Source organism: Adiantum capillus-veneris, chromosome 17 (genome assembly GCF_014529385.1).
Source record: "Adiantum capillus-veneris isolate H3 chromosome 17, ASM1452938v2, whole genome shotgun sequence".
Lineage (NCBI taxonomy): Eukaryota > Viridiplantae > Streptophyta > Polypodiopsida > Polypodiales > Pteridaceae > Adiantum > Adiantum capillus-veneris.
This window is the reverse complement of record NC_140947.1, coordinates 69103067-69130832: the sequence shown is the minus strand read 5'-3', so window position 1 is coordinate 69130832 and position 27766 is coordinate 69103067. Positions and strand designations below refer to the sequence as shown.

Genomic DNA, 27766 nt, shown 5'->3' with positions numbered 1-27766 from the left:
GCATCGATAATCAATAATGATCAATAATGTTGCTGTCAACCTGCAAATTGCAAATGCAACTCCCGAGACTTGTGTTAAGTTGTGTGATCCTCGATTGGGAGCGGATAGGCCTTACTGTATGTGAGTCTTCTTCCCTTTTCCTTGTTGAGCTTCCATGGCTCGGAACTCCTGTGTTTCAAGCAGTACTGCTGCTGCCGTGTCCGCCTCTTCCTCGTCATCTTCTGCTCCATTTAATCTTCTTTTAAAGACTTCTCGCGATCACTTCTCACAGCTCCATCGCATTTATTTTCGAGCTCATCTCGACGCACTCTCTGCTAGCTCACACCTCCGTAGTCGAAATGAGACTTGCACCTCCAGCTTTGATGAAGGTGGGTTTGAAAGAGCTCATTTCAGTACATGCAACTGTTGCAGTTCAAATGGTGGGCAAATTGCATACGCATCAAGCTCAGAGGGCTTTGATAAATGCAAATATTTGCATTTCAATCTTCGCAGGAGGAGGACTTCCATCAGAAAGATACACGCAAGTGGTAGTCTTGTCACCTCACAAGAGGAGCCCTTCTCTGCTAGTCAAGCAGAGGAAAATCCTAGGTGGGCCTTTGGCGCTGGGATTCAAAAGGACCTGGAGCGTCGCCTGCCGCATTATGTAAGCGATTTTGTAGACGGTTTGCACCCAAAAGCAGTAGCTTCTGTCTTCTTCCTCTACTTTGCATGCCTTGCCCCGTGCATTGCCTTTGGCGGCCTTCTCTCTCATGTCACGGCAGGACACATTGGAGTGGTTGAAACAATTGTCGCCACTTCAGGTAAATTCAGCATGTATCATTTCTGTCTTCTTCGTTTGATGCAGAAGTGACACACAAATTAGGGTCATTTTTGCACTCTGCTTATGCGTTTTAATGTACTTGGCAAGTTGGTAATGTTTTATGGGTATTAAATCAGTGCGGAAGAACCCCTTGCTTGTATTCTATGTGCTGCAGTTGAGTTTGGTTATGTGAGGGCATGCTTCAGTCATTTCAAACTAAATGGGACTTTGATCTTTGCTTTGCTTCAAGCACGTCAGCACAAATTGCATCCTTACTTAGTTATGGCGTCATACAAAGTGATATAAACAACACAAATGCTCTTGCTCTCTTGGATCATATTCCAGTCATATATTTAAAAGCAGGGTTTTTAATCAGGAAAAGTCTCTAACAAGTGCAGCTATATTTCTCTTTTAATGTCCTTTAGCATCAGGAAAGGCACAGCCAGTCACGCTTTGCTTATATCTGTCTTTTCCCCACCAAGGCCGTGTTGCATGGATCAAAATATTCTCTTACAGGTGTTGGAGTTCTATACCCACTCGTTGCTGGGCAGCCGCTCACTTTGTTGGGGCCGACAGGCTTGATGGTTGTGTTTTGTGGATTGCTATACAAGGTGAGTCATTAAACTTCACTGAGAAAGTGATGTAAACTTTGTTATACAGTGTGGTTCCCACATGTCTGACACAGGGGATACTTGTTTCTATTTTCAAGTAATGAGCTTGGCTAAATTCTGCAGGTTACATTCCGATTGGGCCTCCCTTTTCTTCCTATTTATGGATGGGTCGGAATCTGGTCGTGCTTGTTTCTGCTCATCCTGGCTGCAATTGAAGCAAGTGATTTGGTTAGTTTTGGCACTCAAATGACAATCTTGGCCTCCAAAGCACTAAAGCGTGTAGAAACCAAATTCATTACAGCTGCCTTATTGAGTTTGGAAGAAGTGTATAGCACTGCTTGATATGTATCGATTGTTGAGATTCTGTATATTTCATGCTTGACTTCATTCTGGCTGAGTGTTTCTAGATCTCCAGAGCCATAACAAAAGCGCAATACGCGGACCTTTGGGGGCTTCGAAGGGGGTGGGTGGGATGGGATGGGATGCCTCATAGTGTCATACCTAGTTTTCACTCACTATTGGGCTGTAATGACATTGTATTAGATGCTTGATAATATCGTCATATGGATGCTCACCATGAACCACGAACCTGCACTTGAAGTATATATGGACATTGGCAATGTACATATGGATGCTCACCATGAACCATAACCTGCACTTGAAGTATATATGGACATTGGCAATGTACATTGTTATCTAATGTGGAAAGTCTCAGATATGAATGTTATGCAGATTCGCCATTTCACGCGGTTTACTGATGAGACATTCTCAGCCCTTATCTCCCTTGGCTACATTTCAGAGGCATCAAAGGTTAGGTCTAGAATTAAGGTTTTATCCTTGTCATTGGCTATATTGTGCTCTAAATCTTTGAAGTGTTTATATGAAGAGCATAGGGAACATATTCAAGCAGTCAAGTTCTTACACAATAGCATCCTCGCTCCTAGCAGTTATCTTGGCAAGTTGCACTTGGAGATTAGCAACCTTTCTCACACAGGTGTGGATGATGCTTCAGTTACCTTTATTTTACTAAGACCATATCAAGGTGTATGTCTACTTTTATCTCCTTGAGCATTCAGTGGTCAAGCGAACACAGAAAGAGCATTATACTGAACATCTATAAAGGAACATAACTTTCCAAGCCTCGATCTATTTATGGATTGCCTTTGCATCAATATTGCCTTACTCTAACTTAACTTGAAGTAGTGCATCAATAGTTGTTCGGTTTCAAAATCACAATCTTTCATTTGCAGCTGAAGAATTCAAGATTCTTGGTGCGCTCTGTGCGGAATGTCCTATCAGATTTCGGTCCGCCGCTTGCTATCTTTCTCACGTCATGCGCATCTCATCTCCTCTTTCCTTCAGTTCCACTCCCTGAACTTTTGATACCTTCAACATTTTCGACCACCTCTGGGCGGCCTTGGCAAGTTCCACTCTTGAGTATTCCTTCATGGGCAATTGCAGCTTCAATCATTCCAGCTGCTCTTCTTACACTTCTGGTTTTTCTAGACCAGGTAAGCAATCAACGTTGAATGGATTCTATTAGTCTGTACCAGGTAAGCATGTATATAATCACAAAACTTTCTAGTTGCATTTCCAGAGCCCATCCCAGCCTTGGGCAGCTCTGTTGGTATCCATATATATAGTTCTTCTCATCTAGCCTTCCAGGAATCAAGTCTTTGTCGAGATCTTCACTTGTTTTTTGAGAGGTGGGAGTGATGATTCAATCAATAGATTTATTGGGGTTATGCTTCCATTTGTCAAGAGATTGCATGTCTGTACTAGCTTCTTTGGGATCCTTCTGAGCCCAAACCCACTTAAGAGCCAAAACCAGGGTGCTTGGTGGCACACCATCTGATCTGGTAGAGCGTTTGCCAGAATATCACAACGAGGCTAGTCAACAACCCAGAGTACCATTTGAAGAAAGGAGCTGGTTATCATTTGGACCTTGCCGTTCTTGGAGGTATAAATGCTCTCTATTGAACATTGAATGTTTTCTGTCTAGTTGATGGGCTAAGAACTTGAAACAAGAAAGAGCTTCTGGTTTGTCTTACAGTGTTGATGGCAGTTTCTTCTTGCTTTGGATTGCCTTGGATGTTTGCTTCAACAGTCCCATCATTGAGCCATGTGCGCAGCCTTGCAACAACATCGAAGTCCATACACATCAGGTTTAAGTTTGGGTTATGATCTTTGTTGCAACTTAGGTTCTCAACATTTCAAATATGTTTGCCTTTTTTGGAGTTTTCATGTCACTGCATATACTAAAATAAAGACATGGGTTTGGACGCAAACAGTGGAGACAATGCAGAGGCTCCTGAAGAAAATGTTGTTGGGGTTCGAGAGAACCGTCTTACTGGCATGTTAATACATGTGAGAATTTCTCATTAGTGGTGGTTGTGTTACCAGACATTCATTTGTATGCTTCACAGTATAATGTATCTATGCAATGTGTGTGTAACTGCAGGTATGTGTAGGTGCCTCATTGTTACTCCTCTCGGTACTCCGCCTTGTACCTATGCCAGTAAGTCTGAAGGAAAACAGCAAAATTGATGTTTAGTAGTTTTGAAGTGTATAGCTTGTTGATGATGTGGCTTTCAATAGGTGATAGATGGCATCTTTTTGTACATGGGTATGACAAGTCTTATGGGTAACCAGTTTATAGAGAGGTACGTCTTGTCTGATAACTTTCTGGATATATCTACATGCTAGACACACTTTTTCTCCTGGATTCATGATAAAGTGCTCCCTGATCATCATGATACATGTTCATTGCTACGATCACTGCTTCCCGCATTTCCTGCAGGTTAAAGCTTTGGTTTTGCGACCCAGAGTTGTATCCACAGCATGAGTTCATTGAAACTGTACCCAGAGCAGTTCTTCACAGCTTTACAGCACTTCAATTGACGTGTGTGGCAGCCCTATGGGCTCTAAAACACAGTCCTTACGGTACGTATAACTGCTATAAATTACAATGGATCACATAGGATGCACACATATGCAAGAATGTTATCAAGATTGATTGTTAAGTCAGCGTGTTGACGGTGTCTCTCTGTCTTCATAAACACGGTGATGATTGATCAAGCACTCACAAGAGTTGCTATCTGCATGCAGGAATAACTTTCCCCCTTCTCATCTTGGCCCTTATGCCGGTTCGGAACTACATAGCTGGTTCATTTGTGGCACCTCCATACTTGGATGTCATGGATGCGCATTGAGTGCCAAGGTGATATATATCTTGCTGATTTTTTCTCTTTGGGCATCTCACATGGCAGTATGGGACATCCCTGTGGCTTACGACAAGGCTTGCAGTCATTCAAGGGCAGGTAATTATCTGGAGCCTGCCTATGTGTTGTAATCGAAGTAATGCAACTAACCACCTACTCTGTATAGTTTCTAGCACCAAGATTGTTTAGGCAAGTCCTTGCCCACTTGTATTGTGACAGATGATATGGGAAAAGTTGCTTTGTGGTGGTTGTTATTTTTACATGTTATACATGCTTTTGAGATCACTTTAGTAATAGCTGGCATTTGTTGCAAATAAGCTCAGTCAATAGGTGAGAGAATTAGTGGAGGAGGAGATAAGAGGGACAAGATATTGGAAACTCTCTTAATTGTGAAGCTTCTCACCCCTTTAGGACAATAAAAGAGATCAGAAAGACATTTACTTTTGATTGAAGAGAGGAAATTTTGATCACACAAGACAAGATACACAAGGCTTCACATGGTACTAATCCCATCTCAAACCATTCAAGGATGACCAATCGAATATGATATTTGTGTGCTGGAGTGAGTGAGTGTCTTGTGTGTTTGAGCAAGGTGCACCTCCTCTCACACGGGCATGTCAGGAGGGGATCAACAGTTGAGATCACGAGGGCCGATGCGCTTGTGTGAGGTCGGAGCAGATCCCTATATGCAGGTCCACCCTCGACCCTCCCTGACTTGAACCAGGGATGTTAGCCTTTCGAGCTCGGTGCCTTAAGCACTCCACCCTACTAAACATGGGAATTGTAAGTTGGGGATTTGGGGCTGCATTTTGTAAATTTAGGGCGACATCTATGGTTTCGATATTGCCTGCGGTGTCCAAAATGAGGCCCGCCCTTGATCCCCTCCCACCATGCCTTTGTCAGGAGGTTTTTGTTTATTGCTTTCAAGTTGTGAGCATTGTGGACACACATCATAAGAATCTGAAACAATAATTTTGATTCAAGAGCAATCATTTAAAGGTGTTTGGGTATGTAAATTCTATAGCTTGTAAGAATTATGGCAGCTTCTGCCAGAAAAAAGTCTTCCTTAGCCTTGATTTTTCAAGGCAAACTAATTAGATAACCACAATTCAAATAGTACAAAGACTACATGGAACTTGTAGACATGTCTAATCAAGAACATAAGAAGGCAAAGTGTTTTGTCAAAGTAAGATAACTCCACTAGAGTTTTGGAAACACTTGAAGCTAGAAGAGACACCCCTGTTTTACACAAGTATTTTCTTATTCTAAATATAAAAGGTGTTTTTTGATTCGAAAGCATCTTGACATGTTTCCCTTCAGTTGATGGGTATCCTATTTATTCCCCTTTCTTTTGGAAGGAAATTTTTTAGCAAGCCCTTTGTAATGACAGACTAATCAAAGTTTTGACTTTCATACAATGGAATAAATTCCTTAAGAAGACTAGATGTGCAGATGGGCATCAAATCCTCTTATAGCACACCCCTTCAGCTCTCACCATATGGACATTTCCCTTTAACTAATGTACTTTAACATATAATCTAAGAGATTATTCATATAGTGGCATTGCCAATGGAAAGTTTGCACTCTAGGGTAACATTTAAAGAGAAATGAGGAGAGAGCTCAAGCTTGGACACATATAGATGGCAATTGTTATGATCACATCTTGAGTTAAAATAGAACAAGAGGAGGTACTCACAATTAACAAGAACTTGAGATTTGATTATAAACTTAATCTTGATTGGAAGATTGAATGTTTGATTACTTGGATTACAAAGCTTTACTTACAAGACAAGGCTTCATTACAAGAACATGGCTAGATAATAAGACACGAACTAGAAGAGGATTGACCTTGCAAGAGCCTCACAATTGGTGTTGACAAGATTGAGGAGCTTCAAGTCTAAAACTTCTGTTTATACTAGACCCTAAGAAGGTTAAGAACTCTTTAGGTTCTTCCTTTTAGAACCTTCTAGTTCTTCTATAGTCGACTATTTCTTCTAGAATCTTTCAAACTCTTCAAGATACTTCTTGGACCTTCTAGAACCTTTTAGAACTAGATCCTTCTAAAGTACGTCCTAGAACCTTTTAGATTATCATTTGTTCTATATGTTTTTAGAACCTTCTAAATGCTTCTTCTAATTTTTAGAACTTTTTAGAGCTATTTATGATAGTACCCCCTCCTCTAGCGACGACGTCCATGAGGAGTGGTTGTCCCTCTTTATGTAGAGGTACACTTTGATGGATAATATTGATGAAACTTATGAATTTTGGTGGGTGCTCAATCGAGGTTAGATATAGGCACCCATGTTCGTTCGCTTGTATCCTAATTTTTTCAATGTGCAAGATACTAATTTTTTCTACGAAAGATAGATCTGTATGGACAGTGGTGGCTATGAGAATCTAGAAGGAATCTTGGACTTATGACAAGGCTTCAACACGGAAACATGAAAGACTAGATGAATCTTTGTAGACTATGGTAACCGGAGACGATATGTGACAAGAGTCATGTGGCCAACTATTTGGAAAGGTCAATTTTTTGATAATCTAGCTTTTGGAAAGAGCAAGATGAACGTAGGTCATGGTGGAAAAGTCACACTCAATCCCCAATCTCGAATGGTGGATGTTGCATTCTATGTTTGTTTGTGTTACTTCTATACCTCTATTGAGCCTCTCTAATATTCTTTGTCAATTCTTTATGAATGTTTTATAAATGTGTGGCTAAATTTGTGGCAGTCAGATTCTTCACTTAGTGATTCATGTAAACATCCATCAATGGGTGTTCACCGCAATTGGCAAAGAATGCGGTATGGGGTGCCCAATCGTATAAAATGCAGAAATAATGCGAATCTAACTGGATGCGACAGCCTGGCGTAGAGGCGAAAACATCAAGACATCAGCGACCACGGAGGAGGTGGACGAGAGGAATGGAGCAGGTGTGCCATGTACGCATCGAGGAGACAGGCGACGTGGGGGCGGGGGGGGGGGGGGGAAGCTGAAGCGGGAAGAAACAGGCCAAAGTTTCTCTTTGTTGTGTATTTTACTAATCGTCGACACTAGCACGACGAGCTGCTGGCGCTTGTGGTTAGGCCGAACATTAGAGGTCTCCGCAAGCTGAAGCCTTGAGATCAAATCCACTCTTGGCCCTTTATAAAGGGTGAGGTCCTCGAAAGGCTGAGCCTTGAGATCGGCAAGGGAATCTGAGTAGAAATGAATATAATATATGTAGGAGCTAGTAGTAGCCTTTTGAAAAAAAAGAAAGAAAGGGCGAATCAACAACAATACCACTGAAATGAAGAGACGGGGAAGGGATGGAGCTGGCAGGGGTGGGTACAAAGCAGGAGGCTGAGGCGCGGACGAAGGAGCAGGAGGCTGAGGCGCCATTGCTTGAAGATGCAACCTGCAAAATGGGCACGCTCAAGTACCTTGGGTTCAACACTTGCCGTGCCACCCCTTATTAATTCTTTGAGGCGATGACAACATTGAGTTGCAGCCATCTCAATGGTCTATGACAGTCGAACAATAATCCACCTTCCCTATGTGGCCGGGTTCGCCTCTCAAGCCAAAATCTTTTAGAGAGTGAAGCATTTAATTAATTCAACTAAGGCTGGGATCGATATACCTTCAAGCGAAGATATCGTTGGCGGTGGAAGCATCTGGCTAATGAATGAATAAAAAGCGACTAGAGCCAGTAGGAGTCCAGCCCGGGGTATGTCAAGTACAAACATGAATAGTGTTGTTATGCGCAAACTCAGCAAGAGCCAACAATCCTACCTAATTCTTTTGATGGTAGTTGATTGTGCATCGAAGAACTTGATTCACCCTCTGTTTGTGGATGATAGTTGAAGATAGGTTAATGTTGAAAGCTTAAACAATCCTCTTCAAAATCTTGTTATGAATTGTGGCTCTTGATCTGAGACAACGTCATATGGAAGTCCATGATAGCAATAGACATTTTTGAGAAAAACCTTTGTCGTCCCCTCTCTAGCGATTGCCTTGGTTGTTGGGATGAAATGTGCCATCTTTGCGAGTCTATCAACCACCACCAGAATTGAATCATAGCCCTTAGAGGGGGTGGATTTGTAATGAGATCCATGGAAATAGAGGACCACAATTTACTAGGAATGGGCAAGTGTTGAAGTAATCCATGCGGCCGATGAGTGGATCCAACCTTGGTCCTATTGCAATTATCACATGGGTGTATATATTCTTTGACTAACTTTCACATTTGAGGCAACCAAAAATCTCGTGGGATAAGCTCAATCGACTCGTTTACTCCAAAATGCACAGAATCATGTCTCTCTTGAAGTATTTGCAATCTTAGCTCGTTTGATGATATATATAGAAGGTCCTTATAGTTCAACAATCCATCAACTCTCTTAGTCTTGTAAAGTGGTCATAGACAAGGTCTCCCTTCTAAGCATCTAATTTACCTTGTTTATCCGATAACAATTGACAAAGTCAAATCTAGATAATAAGTTATTCCATCTTGCTTGACGACAATCGAGGGATCAAAATGTTGTGAAATACTTAAAGTTCTTGTGATTTGTATGTACAATGACGTTGTGGGATGCTCCTTCAAGAAAATGTTGTCACATCTCAGAAGAGTCAACAATAGCCAAAAGCTCCTTGTCATGAATTTCATAATTAATTTCAGCTTTCAAGAAATTTCAAGAGTGAAAAGCAACAAGATGCTCGCAACCATTATTGCCAATCTGAGATAGTATAGCACCAAGTGTAAAACCTAAGGCATCTATCTCCAAGAAGAATGGTTTTGTTGGATTTACCTGTATTAGAAATGGTGCCATTGTGAAGGCCTTCTGTTAGGTGCAGCGGAATGAATGTTTGCGCTTTGCTCAAGATGAGTGCTCCGGATTGTGCTCAAGGTTCCTTTTAGTTCTTATGGAAGGGAGAGCCTTCCGTTCTTAATGGAAAGTGCTATGATCACAAACAAAGTGAATGGACACTGTGCGTGCGAGTGAATGAGATTGAGAGATAGAGAGAGAAGAGAGATACGACACCAGAGACGTTGTAAAACCCTCCTTCGAAGGCCCCACTCGTCGGCGAGAGTGGTCTACTTAATGATTTCACAAAGTGGTACAATGACGATGCAATGGACTGATGCAACCTGGGACTATGTCGGTGACGACGACGGTGATGATGAAGTCGACCTAAGGGCTGAAATCTGCAATCTTTCTACTGCTGTCCAGAAACGCTATGGGCTGAAATGTGAAAATCTTGTATTTGCTGAATTCTGACTCTATGTCGATGACGATGTCGATGGCGACGATGCGACAACAACGCGCTGAAAACGCAGATGCTGAAATATGCGTTTTCCGGGCTGAAACTGTAAACCTTGCGGAAACTGATCGTGCGGCGAGGAACTGCTGCGGGAAGGTGAGATCTGCGAGGTTCGGGACTTGATCTGCGATGTCTAATGCTGAAAACTGAAAACGCTGGTCCTAGGGCTGATTCTGTCGCGATAGATTTGCAAAACGCTGAGGTTGCTGGTAGATGCAAAAATGCTAGGGCTGAAAATGGTGTTTCTGTCGCCGAGGTTCTGCAAATGCAAAAACGCTAGGCTGATCTGCTGTGGTCTTGTCGCCAGGGATCTGCAAGGGCAAAACGCTGGATGATCTACTGTGTCTTGTCCAAAAACGCTAGCCAAGCTGCTGTGGAGCAAAAACGCTAGAAGCCTTTGGGGTCCTGATGAGAAGGTGCCCGTTGAGCGGTGCTCGTGCTGCCTCTTTTGCCATTGAGTGCTAACTTGGGTTTGCTTATATATTAACTTAGCAAAATTGCCCTACCTACTTTTGTTGGAAAGTCACTTCAAAATAATAAGTGAAAAATACCAAAAATAGGGAAAATAGACTAAATGCACTGGAAAATTCCCCTGACTGAATCTGATGGATTTTGAAGGGTTTACTGATGATCATACTGTGTGCAACCAGAGGATATGCATCTACACCAAGTGACTGTGCATGCACGATCTACGAATCGACTCACAAAAAGTGCCAGATCACTTCTAATCTAGATTGACTGAACCCTTGCCGTGCTGTAGCTTGTCCACGGACACAGGGTTGGATGTGTCACGTGACACCTTCTTAAGTATTGAATTTTTTTTTTGTACTTCTAAATTCCACATGATTTTATCTTTCCTAGCTATGCTTGTTAAAGAAGCAACAATCTTCGAGTAGTCTTTGACATAAATTCCATAGAAATTAGCAAAACTCGAGAAGCACTAAGCATCTCATACATAGGTGGAAGTTTCCACTAGAGAATAGTCTTCTTTTTTTTGATCCATTGAAATTCTATTCTTGAAGATGATATAGCCCAAGAACTCCACCTTTGCTTGATGAAAAAAAAATTTCTCTCATTTTTCATACATGCTCATCTCTCGCAATTTTTGAATAAGAATATAAATATGATGCTCGTATTCTTTTTGATTTCTTATAAATATCAAAATATTATCTAAGTATATTACCACAAAAAGTATCTAGATACTCACAAAAAATATCATTCATCAAGTGTTGAAAGACTCACGGAGCATTTGTAGGTCCAAATGGCATGACACCATAGACAAAGTGACCGTATTGGCAGTCTTCCATTTGAAGGGACAAGCATCATACATGTGTATGTAAGAAAGGGAAGAAAAGGAGAGAGTGAGCTTTGGGAGAAACATCACATAACAAGTCTCTCTATGTGTTTCTTCCTTTATTAGTAGATATGTATAGAGAGAGTTAGTGTGTATATGGTTATTCATACGGGCGGGCAGCTACAAGCCTCCTTTACCCCAACAATCTTTCACTTAAAGGCTATTGTGGTTGTCGTGAGTGGCTATGACTTAAGCTAGTATGTACAACCATGAAGCACGACAACGTCACCCTTGTACAACTGTGTTCACCCATGGAAGCTTGAGGGACATTCCCAAGCTTGAGAGGAGGGCGTGTTGCAAGTGTGTATGCTTTTTTGCAACCATACTTGCAGGAAGAATGTAGATTTTCATTTTCGCATGTCATTTTTTGGACTCCAAAATAGTGTTTTTTGCGTAACTTTTTCATACAGAATGCGATTTATGCAAGGTTAGGGTGTAACGTAGAGTTTTGGCATGCTCTAGACGCAATGATCATGTCCATTTAGATTTATTTTGACCTCTGAAATTTCTACCGCAGCAATTGTTTATATGGTCGACAAGGTCTACAATTGTTCATCACTGAGACAACGAAGCAACGCTCCATCCAAACATCAATTGTTACGACGAAAACACCTGTCGGCTATCGTACTTAATAAGGTACGCAATTGATTTTTTGTTTATTGAGCATGTGCTTGATAGATATGGTATGCACATTGTAATGGACGTCCTTGAATGGTCAAGGACAATTGTAATCAAGCCGCGCATGTATGAAGTACATACCTTGCAAGTATTTTTTCTTTTTTCAATATGTTGTACAATTTGACATGGTCGATTCTTTGTGATTGCTCGACAAGGTCGACTTTCTTTTGCTATGATATTGTCCATTAGCAAGAGTATTTGTTAGCTATGAGCTCTCAGGAACTCCATAAGTTGTTAAGGGAAGCAAGGCTTCCAGTTCGGCATCTTGCATTGAGACAACTCTCTCTCATGCAGCAGTAGTATTCATTTTTCGATTTCATATTTAGCTTACCTGAGGACTTAAGAATGTGTTTCGTTATAGGTGGTTGTGTGAAGTTTGATTTCTAGGATTAAGTTTTTAAGATGTCTTATCCTTTTTTTTTTCCTTTTTTTTTTTTTTTGCTTAAAGTTGAGTACTTGTTTTAAGCCAAGTAAGTTGCGTCAACTTATTTTACACATACCTTTTTTGAAAACATTTTTAAGTTAATAATGTTTTGTTTTATCTAGTTTTGTTTCGAAGCAATCAAAGTGATTTAGTTAGTTAGTTTGTTTGTTTTTGTGTTTCTTTTCTTTTCGTGTGTCCCTTGCTTTTATAGTTTTATGAGTGCTTTATTCCCTCTTATAATTCGTGAGTTCAGACTATTCTGAACTTATGAAGGTATATCTCTCTCATGCAGCAGCTATGATTATGCGCCATCTTCCAGCGTGTTTGTCCTTCAGAATTTCAAGACAACTGGTTACAACAAGATGGCAAGGTTAGACAATTTTAAGGGCATTGGTGAACTGGTAAAATACGGATTTCTGCTCCCATTTTATGTGTGGCAACATCAATTTAGGATGTCTCCCTAGCAGTACAGGCTACTGTGCAAGGCAATTTTGTTTTGGCTCTCATATTTGAGGCCATCACTCTCGGCAAGGGCTTACAATTCTGTATGCAAGGCATGCTAGCTAGGTGGATTCAATTCTACCGCCTCATGAATTATGCTTCCCTTATCACACTAGCAACTCTGTCAAGGACAAGATAAGTGATGGATTGTTTAACATGATTTTTGGTTGCCATTCACATACAACAACACCAAATGGAACCTAAATCTAGGACTTATTTCACAGGCAAAATGCCCTATTTAAGTCATCCTCGTACAGTCACGACCCCTACAAGATCGATGGGTCAAGATGTGACTCGTGTTCTCTGTTACCTCTCTCGATGAGAGCGTCATACAGATAGATTGTTGCATACTTATAAGATAAGCTGCAAACCAGGCATAAGATGCATAAGAGCACGCAGATTGGGTACAGACTCCCACAACTTAATTGTAGTTCCTCAACCAGCATGCTCTCTTTCTTCTTTCTCTCAAAGAATAATAAAAACTTTCTAAGCAGCTTTTGCTACATGTTTTGCTCGTGAGTCAGCTGAGCCGAGGTGCTCTAACTCTCAACTAGCAGGTGGCCAAGACGTCACCCAAATTAGTCTTCATCGGCTCATCGATTGAACACTAATTTGTTATTGGCATAAGGGCTATGAGCCACAAAGGGTAAGAGCCATTGTGAGACCTAGGGTATGACCCAAATGTTGGCATCTTCTGGGTGATTGTTCTCCAGCTTGAACATACCTACTTTATGGAGTCCCCATCAATGTTAATGACCAAGCAAGAGTCTTGCCATTACAGATGTTTTGGGTGATCTGTTAGCATTACATGTTTTTAGTGCCAAAATCGAGTTGAGTTTCTGATTGCAAAGGCAACACCCAGGGTTACAAGTTTCAATTTCTTTGTCTTTGTCAAGGGGATGTTTAAGCTAGAAGTCTTTCGTCCAGCTTGCTCTTTAGCCACGTAACAAGGTCATGTAAGAGCATCGCCTTTTGATAACGTGTTGTCACTTTCTCTCTTCACTGTTCATCAAGATACCATGATAGGTTTGATTCTTGTTGAAACAGTTATAGAACTACATGGTAGGGTTCTGTCTGGCACATGTTGTCACATGGGATACAACATGGCTTAGGAACTCACGGAGTTCGATTTAGCCAGTGTGGAGCAAGTCTATGAGGGTCCCTCTCACTCACATCGCAGAGTGTTTACAGTTACCTCCACACACAAGTACATCTCGTACTTGATGGATGTTACTTTTCCTGACATCCTCATTTGAGACATATTCCACATGTGGAGAATATAAGTCTCTGGGACTGACACTGGCGCCTAATTCCTAATGATGTGTTGCGACGATGTCCCTAGGTGCTGGTCGCATCCGTTTGTTAGACCATTTGAAGCAAACAGTATCAGGATTTCAATGGCCAGAAATTGTCGAGTACTAAGTACAGACTTGTTGAGATTGCAAGTGCTATGAAACAATCAAGTAACGGATGGTTATTTCTACGTATAGCCAAGTATGCTAATGAGAATGTCTCACGGTTGGTACCTAGGCGTGACTACGTTTTCACATTCTATTATGGCCCAACTTATGTTACACGGCTTTCACGTCGGCACCGTAGCAAGTCTCGTCATGAAATTGCGGTTCGAATTTGTCTTTGTTAAATGCATGCACACTAGGTGTTATGGGCCCTAGTGTTTAACACAGATTTGTTTGGAGCGGCATGCAAATTCATGGACTTTATTGTTTCTGCAAGTGTTTGCACTTCAAGTGTAACCTCTCTAGCGGATTTAGTATGCGTTCACACCCGGCCATATACGATAATAGTTTAGTATGGGTGTCTGTGATTGGATGATCTAAACTCTATGAGTTTACTTCGCTCAAATTCACATCAAGTATCCGACTGGAATCTTACTTGGTTATTCGTAGGTTATTGTCAGTCACGGAAGACTGTCTTTAATTGATTGGAAAAAGCCACTCACTCTTATTCTCTTTCTATTCATCTCGTGTTGGATGGATAGTTTACAAGCATTCTATTTAGTACTAAAGGATATGCTAAGCGCATACGTTAATAAACCACGCTAAAGGATATGTTAAGTGCATATGTTAGTACGAAGCGACACAACTGGATCGATTACCTTTTTGGTTTGGAGTTTGCTTCATATGATGAAAGGCATGTTGCGACTAGTTTTACTCTGTGCCTGTTATTCTCAAGTTCTCACCCTTCATCATCAATTTTGATGAGGTTGGCTACTGGCAAGAAACAACAACAAGTCAAGGACTTGGTTGCAGCTGATGAATATGTCAACATATTACTTTCATTGAAAGTTAAGCAGAGGTTTTATTGCACGTTCCAGTATCTTCAGAGTGTGAAACCTGGGTTTGTATTTAGACACTTCTTAGTTGGGATAGCTCGTTTAGCATTCTCAAGTGAGTTCTACATGGAGTCTTCACGCTATGTTGTTTATGAGTCGGTTAACCAAGACGGTTGCACAGGGACAACAATGTGGAAAATCAGGATGTTATTCTTGATTTCATTGAGCCTCCTACTGAACCGTTGGATCCATGAAGGATGCCACGGTGGAAAACATTAGTGTTCTTATGAAGATACCATCACTTGTGTTTTCGAGGACGAAAACGCTTCTCCAAGGGGGGAGTAATGTCAGGCCAATGGTAGTACTGGGAAGCAGGCCAAGGGCAAGGGACTGAATGGTTCAGTACGGCTAGGAGCCGAGGGCCAGGCATGAGTTAAGGGGACCTACTTGCCAGGCACGAATGCCGCTATTTGTGAGATCACTGATGAAAATTTATGTCCAAGATACTTCAAGATAAATCTCTATCTCTATTAAAAAAAGAAATACAGCCTATGTGAAAATTTGAACAATCCATCTAGAAATTGGTGTGAAGGATCGTGAGGATTTTTGTAAATTTTTCAAAATTGAGGGGTATTTTGGGGATTTTGTGGGATGGGCTTTGTGAGAATCTATACATCTATACAATTATGAAAGGGGGAGGGATCCCCCCCGACCCCCCACCCGACACGTGGCGGAAGCACCTTTGAGCCGGTAGTGTTCCTTGCGCCTCCGGCCTCACAGAGAACAGAAGTTTCTGTAAAATTTTCAAGGTATTTTGGGCTATCCAACGGGGTTTGAACTGAAGACCTGCCGAAATGATGAGAGAGAACCAATCTACTAAGAGAGAACAAAACAGTCTTATTAGAAGAGACTACGAGTTCTGCACGTCTGTACGCAAGAAGAGAAAAGAGGAGACAGAGAAGTTCATATTGAGTTGTATGCATATATGGCTGTGCTGAAGAAGCCATTTATTAGGCACTCCATCGCCCGGTCTCCGTCTTTGTAGGTAAGGTTAGTGACACACATTTCTCTCTTTATTCGGGGTTCTTCTGCCGAGGCTTGCCCCTTCCTTCATGCCTCGCTTAATTGTCACCATTGTGCTCATCAAGGTTGTTCTTTGTGATGTCCCTGTTTGTTGGGTTCTGCATGTGCCACGGCCGCTGCCTCCGCTGCCCTGAATATGGCCCTGGAAGTTGCCACTGCTGGGGCATTTTGTTGAACTCTGGTGGAATTTGCCAAGAAGAGTTTGTTGAAAGTGAGGTTGGCCTTGCAAGCTGTTGCTGGTAGATGTTCGGTGTTCTTGTGTAGTTGTAAAAGCCAGCTTGTTGAAGGCAATCTGTAGGCAGAAAGAGTCTTGGACGCCTTTGTAAGTTGCTACGTGTCAGGGAGTTTCCTTCTCTTGGTAGCATCGACCGGCCATTGCAAGTATTTGCAATTTTCTGGTTGGTTCTTGTGCTTACCATGCGGTTTCTATCGGCTTGAAACTTGAGTGGACACTCTTGTGCACTTTCTAGGATTTGTAACACCTGCATTTCATACAAATAGATTGTGGATGTTCGTGGTGGTCATACGTCTGTGTGTGAGATGAAAAGAAACGTATCCGTAATTGAACATCCTTAGCTGATGAGGTCGTGGATTGCACTATGATAATGACCACTTACTTGAGTCATGAGTGGCCGTGCGTTCGGATTCTTGTCAATACAAAACAATGCAGCGGTTGTCATTGAGCATATTTGCTGCTCTACTACCGAGTCCTGAATGCGCTTGTCCATTAGTGTATGTGTCTTTCCCTCTTTTAGAAGGGGCCTAGCCTGCAATGGAAATAAGTGAATTTATGCCTGCATATTCAGGTGATATTCTGTGCATGGAGGAATGTGTTACACAGTGAAACCTTTCTCACCCATTCGGTGAGGCAAGTTTGCTGATTTGGAACTGAATTTGCTTTGCATCCAGTCATTAACTCCAGTAGAATGACCCCAAAAGCAAATACGTCAGTTTTTAGAGTATCAAGGCCACTTTCCAGATACTCAGGAGCTAAATATCTGCATGGTAAGAGGCATCGTCAACGTTGATGTAGGTGAGATTTATAAGTCTTTCAAAATGGTCTGCCCCCATGATCTAATGCATACACAAGGCAAAACATGCAGAGTTAAATCACCGTACAAACAAGACTTTCTGGTAGGCTTATGCACACTTTGTAGGCCTTCACTTTTTGAGATGATTCAAAGTAAAAGGGTTTTGCAAGTATCTCAATTTTAATTAGCCCTTCTCAATCTCCTCTAGCCACAATAACAATCTCTGCACAATGAGTTGCATGTAAGTATGCACACACACACACACACACACACACACACACACACACACACACACATATATATATATATATATATATATATATATATATATATATATATGAACTATGTATACAGACACACACGCGTGCGCATACATACATTATATATATGTATGTGTGCGCGCTCAGGCTCGTGTGTAAGTGCGTGCGCGCACACACATACATATATATACTCACATATATGTATGTATGCACGTGCGTGTGTGTGTCTGTATAGATAGTTCATATTATACACACACACACACACACACACACACACACACACACACACACACACACACACACATATGTACTATGCATATATAAATACACACACATAGATATGTGTTTATCTATATCTCCTCTCTTGTCAGTTCTAAAGAAACCTCTATGGTGGCATTTCAAATTTGGATGAAACCCGTTTCAAAGCTCTTGAAACTCATTCCAATCAACACGTTTTGAGGCTACATGGCTTCTGTGGGCTGCGCTCAAGAGGCTAAAGCAGAAATTTTGGTAGGAAGCAATCTCTTAGCAGATATTCTTACCCAGATGCTCCAATTAGGCAAGGTGCAGCTCCAACATTTTCTGGTTTCCATTTCAGTCCGGTGTCTGCAATCTGTTGAGTATTGAGAAGAAATGACCTCAGCTTATGACAAAAACAACTCATCGAGAACATTGTTAGGGAAAAGTACAGCTCCACGTATAAAAGAAGCCTTCAGAAAATGGAAAGTTCGAAACCCAATAACAAGAAATGTGTACCCACCCACATGCATGCAGCTGCAACAACTTTTTTTTATCTTTGGGAATGTGCATGTAGGGTGACTATCACGTACTTGATTATGTAAAGAGGTTGGGATGTCCAGGCAGGGAAGCCACATCGAACAAAGTTTTTGAATTTTCTCAATGAGCTGAATAGTTTGTCTGCATGGCAAGTATTCTAATGTGTTTGCGAAGGGCAATTTTGCAGGCACTACCTTTGGTTCATACTCGTTTTTGAGAAGAATGTTTTTGATTTAAGATCTTCATGATGACCGGAGCGAGGCGACAAGCCTGGTATAGAAAGCTTAATCCTCTGGCTATGGCTAGTATTCTAATGTGTTTGAGAAAGGCAATTTTGCAGGCTTTACCTTTGGTTCATACTCGTTTGTGAGAAGAATGGTTTTTGATCTAAGATCTCCATGAATGACCGGAGCGAGGCAACAAGACTGGTGTAGAAAGCTTAATCCTCTGGCTATGGCTATGGCCACTTTGTATCGCACATGCCAGTTCATCGTGACAGGGTTACTCACTGTGAGGAGGAGAACATCGTCCCGTTAGCAGAATGTGCCTTCATTAAATGTCAATGACAAATTCATGCTCTAGTTCAGCTTACTTGCTAAATGCCAATGAAGGGACTTGTTGTCGACGTACTCATACACTAGGAGGTGTTTTTTCCTACAAAATCCGATGATGCTCACTATATTCTGATGTTGCAGTTGTGATAAAAACTTCATTCTTGCCGCAAATTGCTCGTCATTAAGAAAGCTTGCGAGCTTGTTTTCCTTTACAATGACAGACAGTCCACATGTGAGACTGCCTTTGTAAGTGGGCCCACCAGATGAATCAGCGAGTTTGTTTCTATCTGAGAACTCATCAGTAGCCTTTCTAAGGTCTTCCAGTTCAAAAGCTTTGGGTTCCTGTGAATCTGTCAAGGAATGAGTAGGAGCTTCTTCGTGCTTGTTCTGCATTTGAGTTTTCTGAGTTTTGGTGGCCCAAGCAAAGGCATCCATGATGGGATTAGCAGATATTGTCTGTCTCATTATGACAGAGTCTAGCTCTTTGTTGTTGATGTCATTAAAAGAGTAGGTATGGTTTTCATCGGCAACAGATTGTTCTAGCATGTCAAGTAATTTGTACGCGGCAGAAATACGGCGGGGTTGGACTGATATCGGTTGCACAGATGAGCTTGGTGTGTCAGTTGGTCCGCCTACACATTTCCTGCTGCTGGAATTTGCTGCTTCATTTATGGTTGATGGATCAATCATATTGCGTATAGAAGCTCTGCTTGTCGAGCAAGAAGGAGTGCTGATAAGCTCACTACAAGGGGATTCACCTTGCCCGGGGAAGCCCCAATCATGAGAAAGCACTCTGTCCTTCTCTACTAACCAATGTGTTGTATCTAGGGCATCAAGTGCAAATGATGATCTTGTGGAAGGCACGCTGGATTCTTCGTAGGAATTGTCTGTGAGGCAAAATGTGTCGTAATCTAGAGGAAAGTTACTGTGTATAGAGGATCTTGGTGAGATGGGTGCACTTGATCCATAAGGTATTTCTATTTGAAGGAGGGCAGAGACAGCATTTTGTGCACAAGGAGGCTGTGAAAGAAAAGCTTTGCCTGTTGGAGAGGACCTCTTGCCAGCTGCTGTCGAACCTGTGTATTCACATGTCCACAAAATGGGTAATTCTGGTACTCGCTCAGCGCAAACTCTCCTAATTGCCCTGAATGTACTTGTGCACACTTCATATGTAGTCATTCTTGGGAGTAAAGTAAACAACCTTGAGAGAGGGCCGATTGGGGCGATGACGCTGATTGAGAGATTTTGGGGCTTGCAATGCCCGTTTTATGTGTGAGCTTGCTCTGTTTTAAAAAAAAGCTTTTGGAGAGGAAGCTTTTATATTTTTCCATTGTCCTGTCAAGTGTATTAAAGATTGGAAGCTGTTCAATTGCATGGTCAGGTTCTTAGCAGTCTAATTGAACAAAACAATATTTTGGGCACTCACTTGTCCAGAACCAGCAGTGTTGTTTGCAGGCCCACCATTTCCTCGAGAATAGCCGTATTTTGGTCCAAAGGACCAGGCTTGATGATGATTTGGAAATGAACCTGTATTCGAACAACAGCATCATTGTATTCATGTGCGTGTGTGTGTGTGTGTGTGTGTGTGTGTGTGTGTGTGAGAGAGAGAGAGAGAGAGAGAGAGAGAGAGAGAGAGAGAGAGATAGATTTCATTATTGTCCCTAAAGGTCAAATATGACTTATGAGACCACAAGAAAGTGGCTCTGGACACTCAAGAATTATGGAAATGAGGGCTGCAATGGGGAGTCCACTCTGTGGTTGGGAGAGAAGCCTATGTAGGAAGAGCTTATGGCTGAAAATGTGGGGAAAGCAAGCCTTGATGTCAATAAAAGTTTAGCACTCTATAAAGATGTATCTACTAACCTAATATGGCGGAAGGGGGAGCCCTTTACACGTGTCGCAATCTGCGACTTCAAAGCTAAAGTCCAAAACAAAAACAAGCTCCTTTGCACGCGATAAAGAGGGAGAGAGAGGCCGCCGAAGGCGGCTGGCCGTACTAGTGTATATATCTATATATATACATGTGTGTGTGTGTGTGTATATATATTTATATACTTTCCCTTGGGTGAATCTAGGCTTACTATGGATTCATCTAGGTATATATCTAAACACACACACACACACACACACACACACACACACACACACGTATATGAAGCTTATGGCTGAAAATGTGGGGAATGCAAGCTTTAATGTGAACAAAAGCTGAGCACTCAAGTAGAGTGTGATACTTAGACTTGCATATATGTATATATATATAAAAACACACACACACACACACACACACACACACACACACACACACACACACACACACACATATGAAGCTTATGGTTGAAAATGTGGGGAATGCAAGCTTTAATGTGAACAAAAGCTGAGCACTCAAGTAGAGTGTGATACTTAGACTTGCATATATATATATATATATATATATATATATGTAGAGAGAGAGAGAGAGAGAGAGAGAGAACCTGGTTTGCTTTACATTGTTCTTTGATTTCTAGGCTGTTTTGTTGAAATAACTTGATTGTCAACTGAATGGTCTTCTCTAGCATAGCGGTGCTTGCACCGATGAACATGTCAGAATCAAAGTTGTCCATTGTTGGACTGTCTGCAGAGCCCTCATCTGTTTATTGTCAATATCATATCGTAGAATTCGTTAGTGGTGTATGCCTTGCCAAGAGTATTAGGGGGGAGCGTGTGCTCTTGCTTCCGCACAACTGCAAAGTGTGTGTGTGTGGGTGAAAAGTCACAATGGGAGGATGAGAAAGAGTGTGACCCATTATAGAAATAAGAAAACAAATGTCAACTATCTTTTGGGAGTTGGAGTGGCTTACATAAGACAGTGTTTAGTTAATGCTTCCCATCACAAGAAATAGAAAAGAGAAAAGTTTGGCACTATCTACTTGCCACTTGGCTCTACGTGACAAGTTATTTCCAATGGTCAACAGTTGCTCCCAAGATTATAAATGCTTTAGTAAGGCCTTAGGTTGGCCAAAAATGGTCTCTTGAGCAGAAGAAAACATGTTAGGAGCTTGTGTCTTGTGCCTTACCAATATTTTAGCTAAAGCAAAAGAAGAGAGGAGAATCAGTGTATGTGAAGACAAAGCTCCTCAAACTTCTGAGATGGTGGGCGCCACAAGAGACCCCCCCCCCCCCCCCCCCCCCCCCCCCCCCCCCCCCCCCCCCCTTCAAACATCTCTCTCTCTCTCTCTCTCTCTCTCTCTCTTTCTCTCTCTCCCGTGCAAACAACGAGCACAACATGCTGGTCAACAAAAACGCTGAAGCTTGGGCAGAAAACGAGACAACGGTTCTCATAAACGAAAAAATTCTATTTGTGACCCGAGATATAGGGCCACACTTTTGTGGTAAAAATTGAATTAATGCTATGGCTAGAAATTCTATGTCAAGTATTTGAGGGATATTTAAATGATCATGTCTAAAGTTATTGCCCTGATTTTGTAGTTTTTTCTTGCCTTCTAATACTATACTTTCCTTCTTATGTTAAAAAATAATATAAGTTATTGTGTAGAAATAAGAGTTTAAAATTTGCTAACAATTCATAGAAATAATGTAAAGCCATGATTGTTGTGAACCTTGATCGAGGATTGCAACAGAGATGTTTTTCACGCTATCGAAGGGTAAGAACCTAAAATCTATATATTTGTATCTTAAATCTAGGTGTATTACCTGATACATTGATGTTGAGGTTGCTGGTCCGGACCTCGTACTATAATGCAAGGATTTTTTGAAAGCTTCATACGGGGGGATGTAGGAAAGCCAATGTGAGAATTGTTAAGGACATTTATTTATGGTGTAAGGCCCAAGTGAGTTGCTTAATGGCAATCTAGGCCACTTATTTACATCCTTTCTTTTGATGACTGGTTCCTACCTCCATTAGGGCACTAAGCTCTTTGCAGAATGGTATCGGAGGGTGTTTTTCTCTAGTAGTTAAGTAGGCCAATTCTTATGATATCTCTAATCTGTACTTATAAAGTAAGATCCAAGAGCACGACAACAAGATAAATAGGGTTTATAATCTTTTTAGGAGTGTGATACCAACAAATAGTTTATAATCTCGTACCGGGTTGATTGTTTGAACAAAAGCTTTAATAACGTCGCGGAGATGTTGTGTCCTGGGCTTCATATCCACTATCCAATTATGAGACAATCAGCACATAGTTTACATAGAGCCAAATGGAGGCCTTATGAGTCTCAATATGTTGATCTATCAATCTCTTGCTCTCTACGGGCAGTTGTGTGTGTGTGTGTGTGTGTGTGTGTGTGTGTGTGTGTGTGTGTGTGGGGGGGGGGGGGGGGGGGGGTTATATTCGCGCTTCTTGCCCATAACTTTTTGTAACTCCAAGGGCAAAGGAAAGTTAGGAAGTAGGTCTAGTGGGGTAAACATATATTTGAACTACTACGGCCGGCTGCCTTTGGTTGCCTCTCTCTCTCTCTCTCTTTCTCTCTCCCTCTTTATCGCGTGCACAAGGGCTTCTCTAAGTTTTGGATTTTAACCTTCATGTTGTAGATTTCGACACGTGTAAAGGGCTCTCCCTTTCGCCATATTATCCTAGTTTAGATACAAATTTTGGGGCAGGGGGGAAGGAGGGGTGGTTGTGCGCGTGGTAAATCAAGCTATGCATCCTAGAGTCTCTAAAAATTTCATTCAATGAGACATATCATTCATTCCCTACACAATGAAGGGGGCCAAATTTATTTTTCTTTGCATGACAGTGTCACTTGATTTGTAGACGAGTTTTCTATATCATTGCACTTACCATTTAACTTTGTTGACCTTTGGATGTGACCATTTTTAGCATTGATTGGTCCCCTAAAAAAGCATTGTTGTCAAGATCCAATTTGTGAAAGTATTTGTCATCCAATTTCCATATGGCATTGCACTTACCATTTAACTTTGTTGACCTTTGGATGAGACCGTTTTTAGCATTGATTGGTACCCCAAAAAAAATAGCGGTGTTGTCAAGATCCAATTTGTGAAAGTATCTGTTGGAGCTAGCTAGCTATCTACATATTTGTTTGCCTATTATTTAGTTACCAAGCTATGTCGACCAAGTTTGCAAGGAAAGTATGTGCTAGTTAGGTAGCTATCTACATCTCTTTCTACCATTTGTCGGCCTATCGACCAAGTTTGCAAGGAAAGTATGTGCTAGTTAGGTAGCTATCTATATCTCTTTCTACCATTTGTCGGCCTATTGACCAAGTTTGCAAGGAAAGTATGTGCTAGTTAGGTAGCTATTGGAAATGTCGAACCCACAACTTTGAAATGTACTTTTGGATTAATTTGAAATAAATACAAAAATACAATTGGTGACCGAAGAAAAGGCCTCTGTTCACATTTTAACTAGGAATATTAGGATTTTTGTGTATGTGGGAAAAAGAAAGTGATTCTTAGGTTCTGTAAATAAAACAAATGCTTGAAGTGTTGAGCATTTTAACATATTCTTAGGCAGTGATGGACTCAAGTGTCCTTGCACTAAGAAGTGAAGGGTGTGTTCTTGATTGTAGAGCATTGCTTGAAGTATGATTTTCCTTTGCCATCTCTTTGATGAGATTGCTCCATAAATTTTCTATCATGTGAGGTGTGATTTAGGGTCCGTGTCCTCCTTGGGATGACACTATCAAATGCCAATATCGATAAACGTATAATTTTCTAGTCCCCTAGCAATTTCTATTTAACATGCATAATGCCATTGAGGTTTAAGCTAATTATATTTTTTGAAACTCCTGTTTAGAGGCCTATTCAAGAAAGCATTAGGGGAATTGAGAGTTGTTTTATGCATTCCATCTCATTACTACTTATTTTCTAATAAACAATATGGTTCTAACTTCTTAAACAAAATCCATGTGCCTTTAAGTTGTTGAGTTGGGTTTTAGAGGAACACAAAACAAAGTCTTTTGCACTTACTGGGATTGACAATTTTCTCTAGTATGCCAAAGAGAGTAAGAGAGTCTCCTCCTTTCAACTTTTGAAGGCTTGCCAGAAGAAGGCTATTGACGGTACCAATGAAAGATTGTACCGAATTTGTCATTGAAGCAAGAGTTGCATCAACCACCACCATAATGTTGTTTTTCATGTTCTTGGTATGAGAATGAGGTGAAACTTCATTTCCCATCTTCAAAGTAGAGAGCCTAGACATCACAAGATCTTTAGAAGCTTTTACATTACGGCAAAGCTCAAAATTCAATTGACAGTTACATACCTCATGGCGATAAAATCTCGTACGTGAGACATGGTGGTACAATAAAGGGAGTCACTAATTTGCAAATAGCTCCCAAGAAGCAAGTAATAATGAAGACATTTCCAAAGCACTATTGTGCTTGAGAGGTATTAGAAGATGCACCCTTCTTTATAGTAATGTGAATACTTGCTTGTACTTAAACCTCCATAAGTACTCTGATTAGATTGGTAATGGAGGAGGATATATTGAGCTAAGGCTATACTAGCTAGACTTGTTCTACAATGAGCATGCCACAAACACAAGATTTGGGTAGGCTAGAAGTTGTTATTTGAAGTGCTTGATAAGTGGGTTAGATATTATGATAACATATATAAACTAATGTACGTGGTTGATTGTGTGAATTATCCAAGAAATTAATTGTATACTTTGTCAATGTAGGAGCATGTGTAAAAATGGTTATGTTTGAGATTCATAATGGGAGAGCCACTTCTGGTGGGCGCGACCAAGACCAACGCACATTGCTCGACTTCTGAGGCTTGGCAACACTGGTGCACTGTAGACCCATGGCCTTTTTGTCTAGAGAAATGTGCTTCTTGTTACTTTTGCTTCACTTCCATTACTTGCTGCATCCTATACACATACACGAGGCAATATGTAAGTTATGGTGCACGTGATCCATTCATGCAAGAGAGAGAGAGAGAGAGAGAGAGAGAGAGAGAGAGAGAGAGAGAGAGAGAGAGAGATATGCACCTAATTGCCAACTACAATATGAGATGCCTATGCATACTACTATTTTTACTCTTTTGTAAACCAGAACTTCTTGGTTGCCCACTTTCTTAATTGTGTACTAGAATGTGTACCTTCACCTTAATGCTAATAAATATAAAAAACCCTTGGCTCCCATCCTCTCTACTTGCCACTCTCCCTACATCTCTAAATGTGTGCCAAATACATGTTTTAATAGAATTGCAAGCCAAAGAAGTCCTAGCCTACCCTAGCCTCTCATTCTTTGTACATGAGACTCCTTTCCCTGCCTAATAGCAACTTGATTCCCCTCAACACTGAAAGGTATTCATAAGTTTTATTGTGATTTCTAATTCATTACTCCAACTTTTCATTCTTTAGAACAATTTTTGGCATGTTAAAACATGCCTTAGAGAGCAGTACAAATTTTTCATGTACTTTCTTTCTCTAGTAAACTTACTAGGTCCCTTCATGAAGGGGCCACATCGACTTTCTTTACACTTTGTTTTCAAATGCCTGTGTGCGGCTTCACCGTGTTTACTTGAATATTGGTCGTGTAGTCTCTTTTGAGAGAGAAAACTTTATTTTTCACCTTGGCTATACAGTAATGCAAGGAATAGGGAGGATCTAGATATATGAACTGTTTTTCTTGAGAAAAAAGACAAAACCACCTTGGCTTCACTCATTCTTGATGATTTTGCAATCGAAACTCTAAAGGTTTTTGATTGCATTTGCACAACAAGAAAACTTGCATTGCACTGACATTTTAGATATGTCGGCCGATAATGAAATTTTGGAAGATAAAATTTGTACTTTAGGTGGGTATCCTAAAACAATGTACATCACCTACAATTTCTTAGATTCCCTACAATTTCTCTATTCTGTCCTGGCAAGTGATGTAGAACTACTTAAATCTTGTACAAAAATTAAATCAAGAAGGTGATTACTCCATCCAAATGCATGTGGTGTCATGCTCTTTAAATTATTATGTTAAGGTTTACTCAGAGCTAGAAAGTTTTGAAGAAACCACACAAAGATGTGCCATAAAACTGGTCCAAATCGCCCCTATATTCAACACACAGGCCCTTACTTGGTTTTTCTCACAAACCTTCATCATTTAAGGTAAACGGGATATGCGTTCACATCAAAAGGTGGCCAATTTTCTACACACTCAATAGGATAAAGGGGCCAATAGCCAGACAAGGTCCAAAACTAGAACAACATTAAATAAAATGTAAATTCTCTTCAAAATATTCGAGTTTCATGATGGGGGAGGCATGTCAATTTCATCGAAAACTATTAATTCTGGCACATGATTAATTTATAACGATTTTAATTTCCTTCTATCGGCTACTACATTTTGAATGTCCTTCTATTGGCCCCTTTGCCCTACATCTCTTCATTTATACCCCTCAAATTAATGTATTTGTGATCATTCAAATACGAAAACATCTTCTATGGTAATATATTGCACTCTTTCATGTAAATGGTGCACACGATTTCTCGAGAGCTATCCAATGATCGGAAACTTGACGAATTCTACATGTATAAATTTTGTCACTAGTTGGGAAAAATGATTTTATAAGAAAACTTCCACAAGCACACCCTAATGATATAAACCACAAGCACCACAAGAATATTTAGAAATTTTCTCATGTAGTAAGACGGAGTCTTTTCCAATGTTTTTCATACAATGAATAACATCATGAGCTTCTGCTCAAGAGGCACTGCATACCTAGCTAGGTACGATGGGGGGCAACGGCCCCCCCATCGGGCCGGCGGTGCCTCCCTCACAGAAGCGCATGATGTTGAGGTTAGTCACAATGTGGGAATTGTTGTGAGAATTTGTCCAAAACTTCTTGTGTGCATAGCCCGATGGTATAAAGGGGTGTTAGCAAAATGAAAAGGAATATGAATATAGTAAAATGAAACTTACCT

General features: G+C 40.9%; 1 protein-coding gene across 8 annotated transcripts; it reads left to right on the top strand.

Moving 5' to 3' along the window:
* Positions 1-42: 42 nt before the first annotated feature.
* Positions 43-25838, top strand: LOC147437441 (uncharacterized). Of its 8 annotated transcripts, none has more exons than XR_015184871.1 (15): positions 43-800; positions 1316-1410; positions 1534-1638; positions 2143-2220; positions 2297-2404; positions 2661-2921; positions 3286-3370; positions 3464-3575; positions 3702-3777; positions 3872-3928; positions 4009-4073; positions 4211-4353; positions 4519-4730; positions 11798-11916; positions 18668-19177. XR_015184871.1 is itself a non-coding variant. In XM_086486988.1 (13 exons), the coding sequence occupies exons 1-13, from the start codon at positions 155-157 to the stop codon at positions 4620-4622; spliced, it is 1935 nt and encodes a 644-aa protein (XP_086343114.1). In that variant the 5' UTR covers positions 43-154; the 3' UTR covers positions 4623-4888. The 8 variants fall into 8 exon arrangements, 1 of the variants encoding a protein (XP_086343114.1); XR_015184868.1 differs by having other exon boundaries at positions 18515-19177; XR_015184873.1 differs by lacking the exons at positions 11798-11916; positions 18668-19177 and adding an exon at positions 25523-25838.
* The last annotated feature ends 1928 nt before the right edge of the window (positions 25839-27766 follow it).

Bases quoted from the DNA above. Each gene is read 5' to 3' on its own strand.
- LOC147437441 (XM_086486988.1), top strand. From the start codon at position 155: ATGGCTCGGAACTCCTGTGTTTCAAGCAGTACTGCTGCTGCCGTGTCC. The intron at 801-1,315 runs GTAAATTCAGCA...ATTCTCTTACAG, and splicing joins AACAATTGTCGCCACTTCAG to GTGTTGGAGTTCTATACCCA. The intron at 2,221-2,296 runs GTTAGGTCTAGA...GTTTATATGAAG, and splicing joins ACATTTCAGAGGCATCAAAG to AGCATAGGGAACATATTCAA.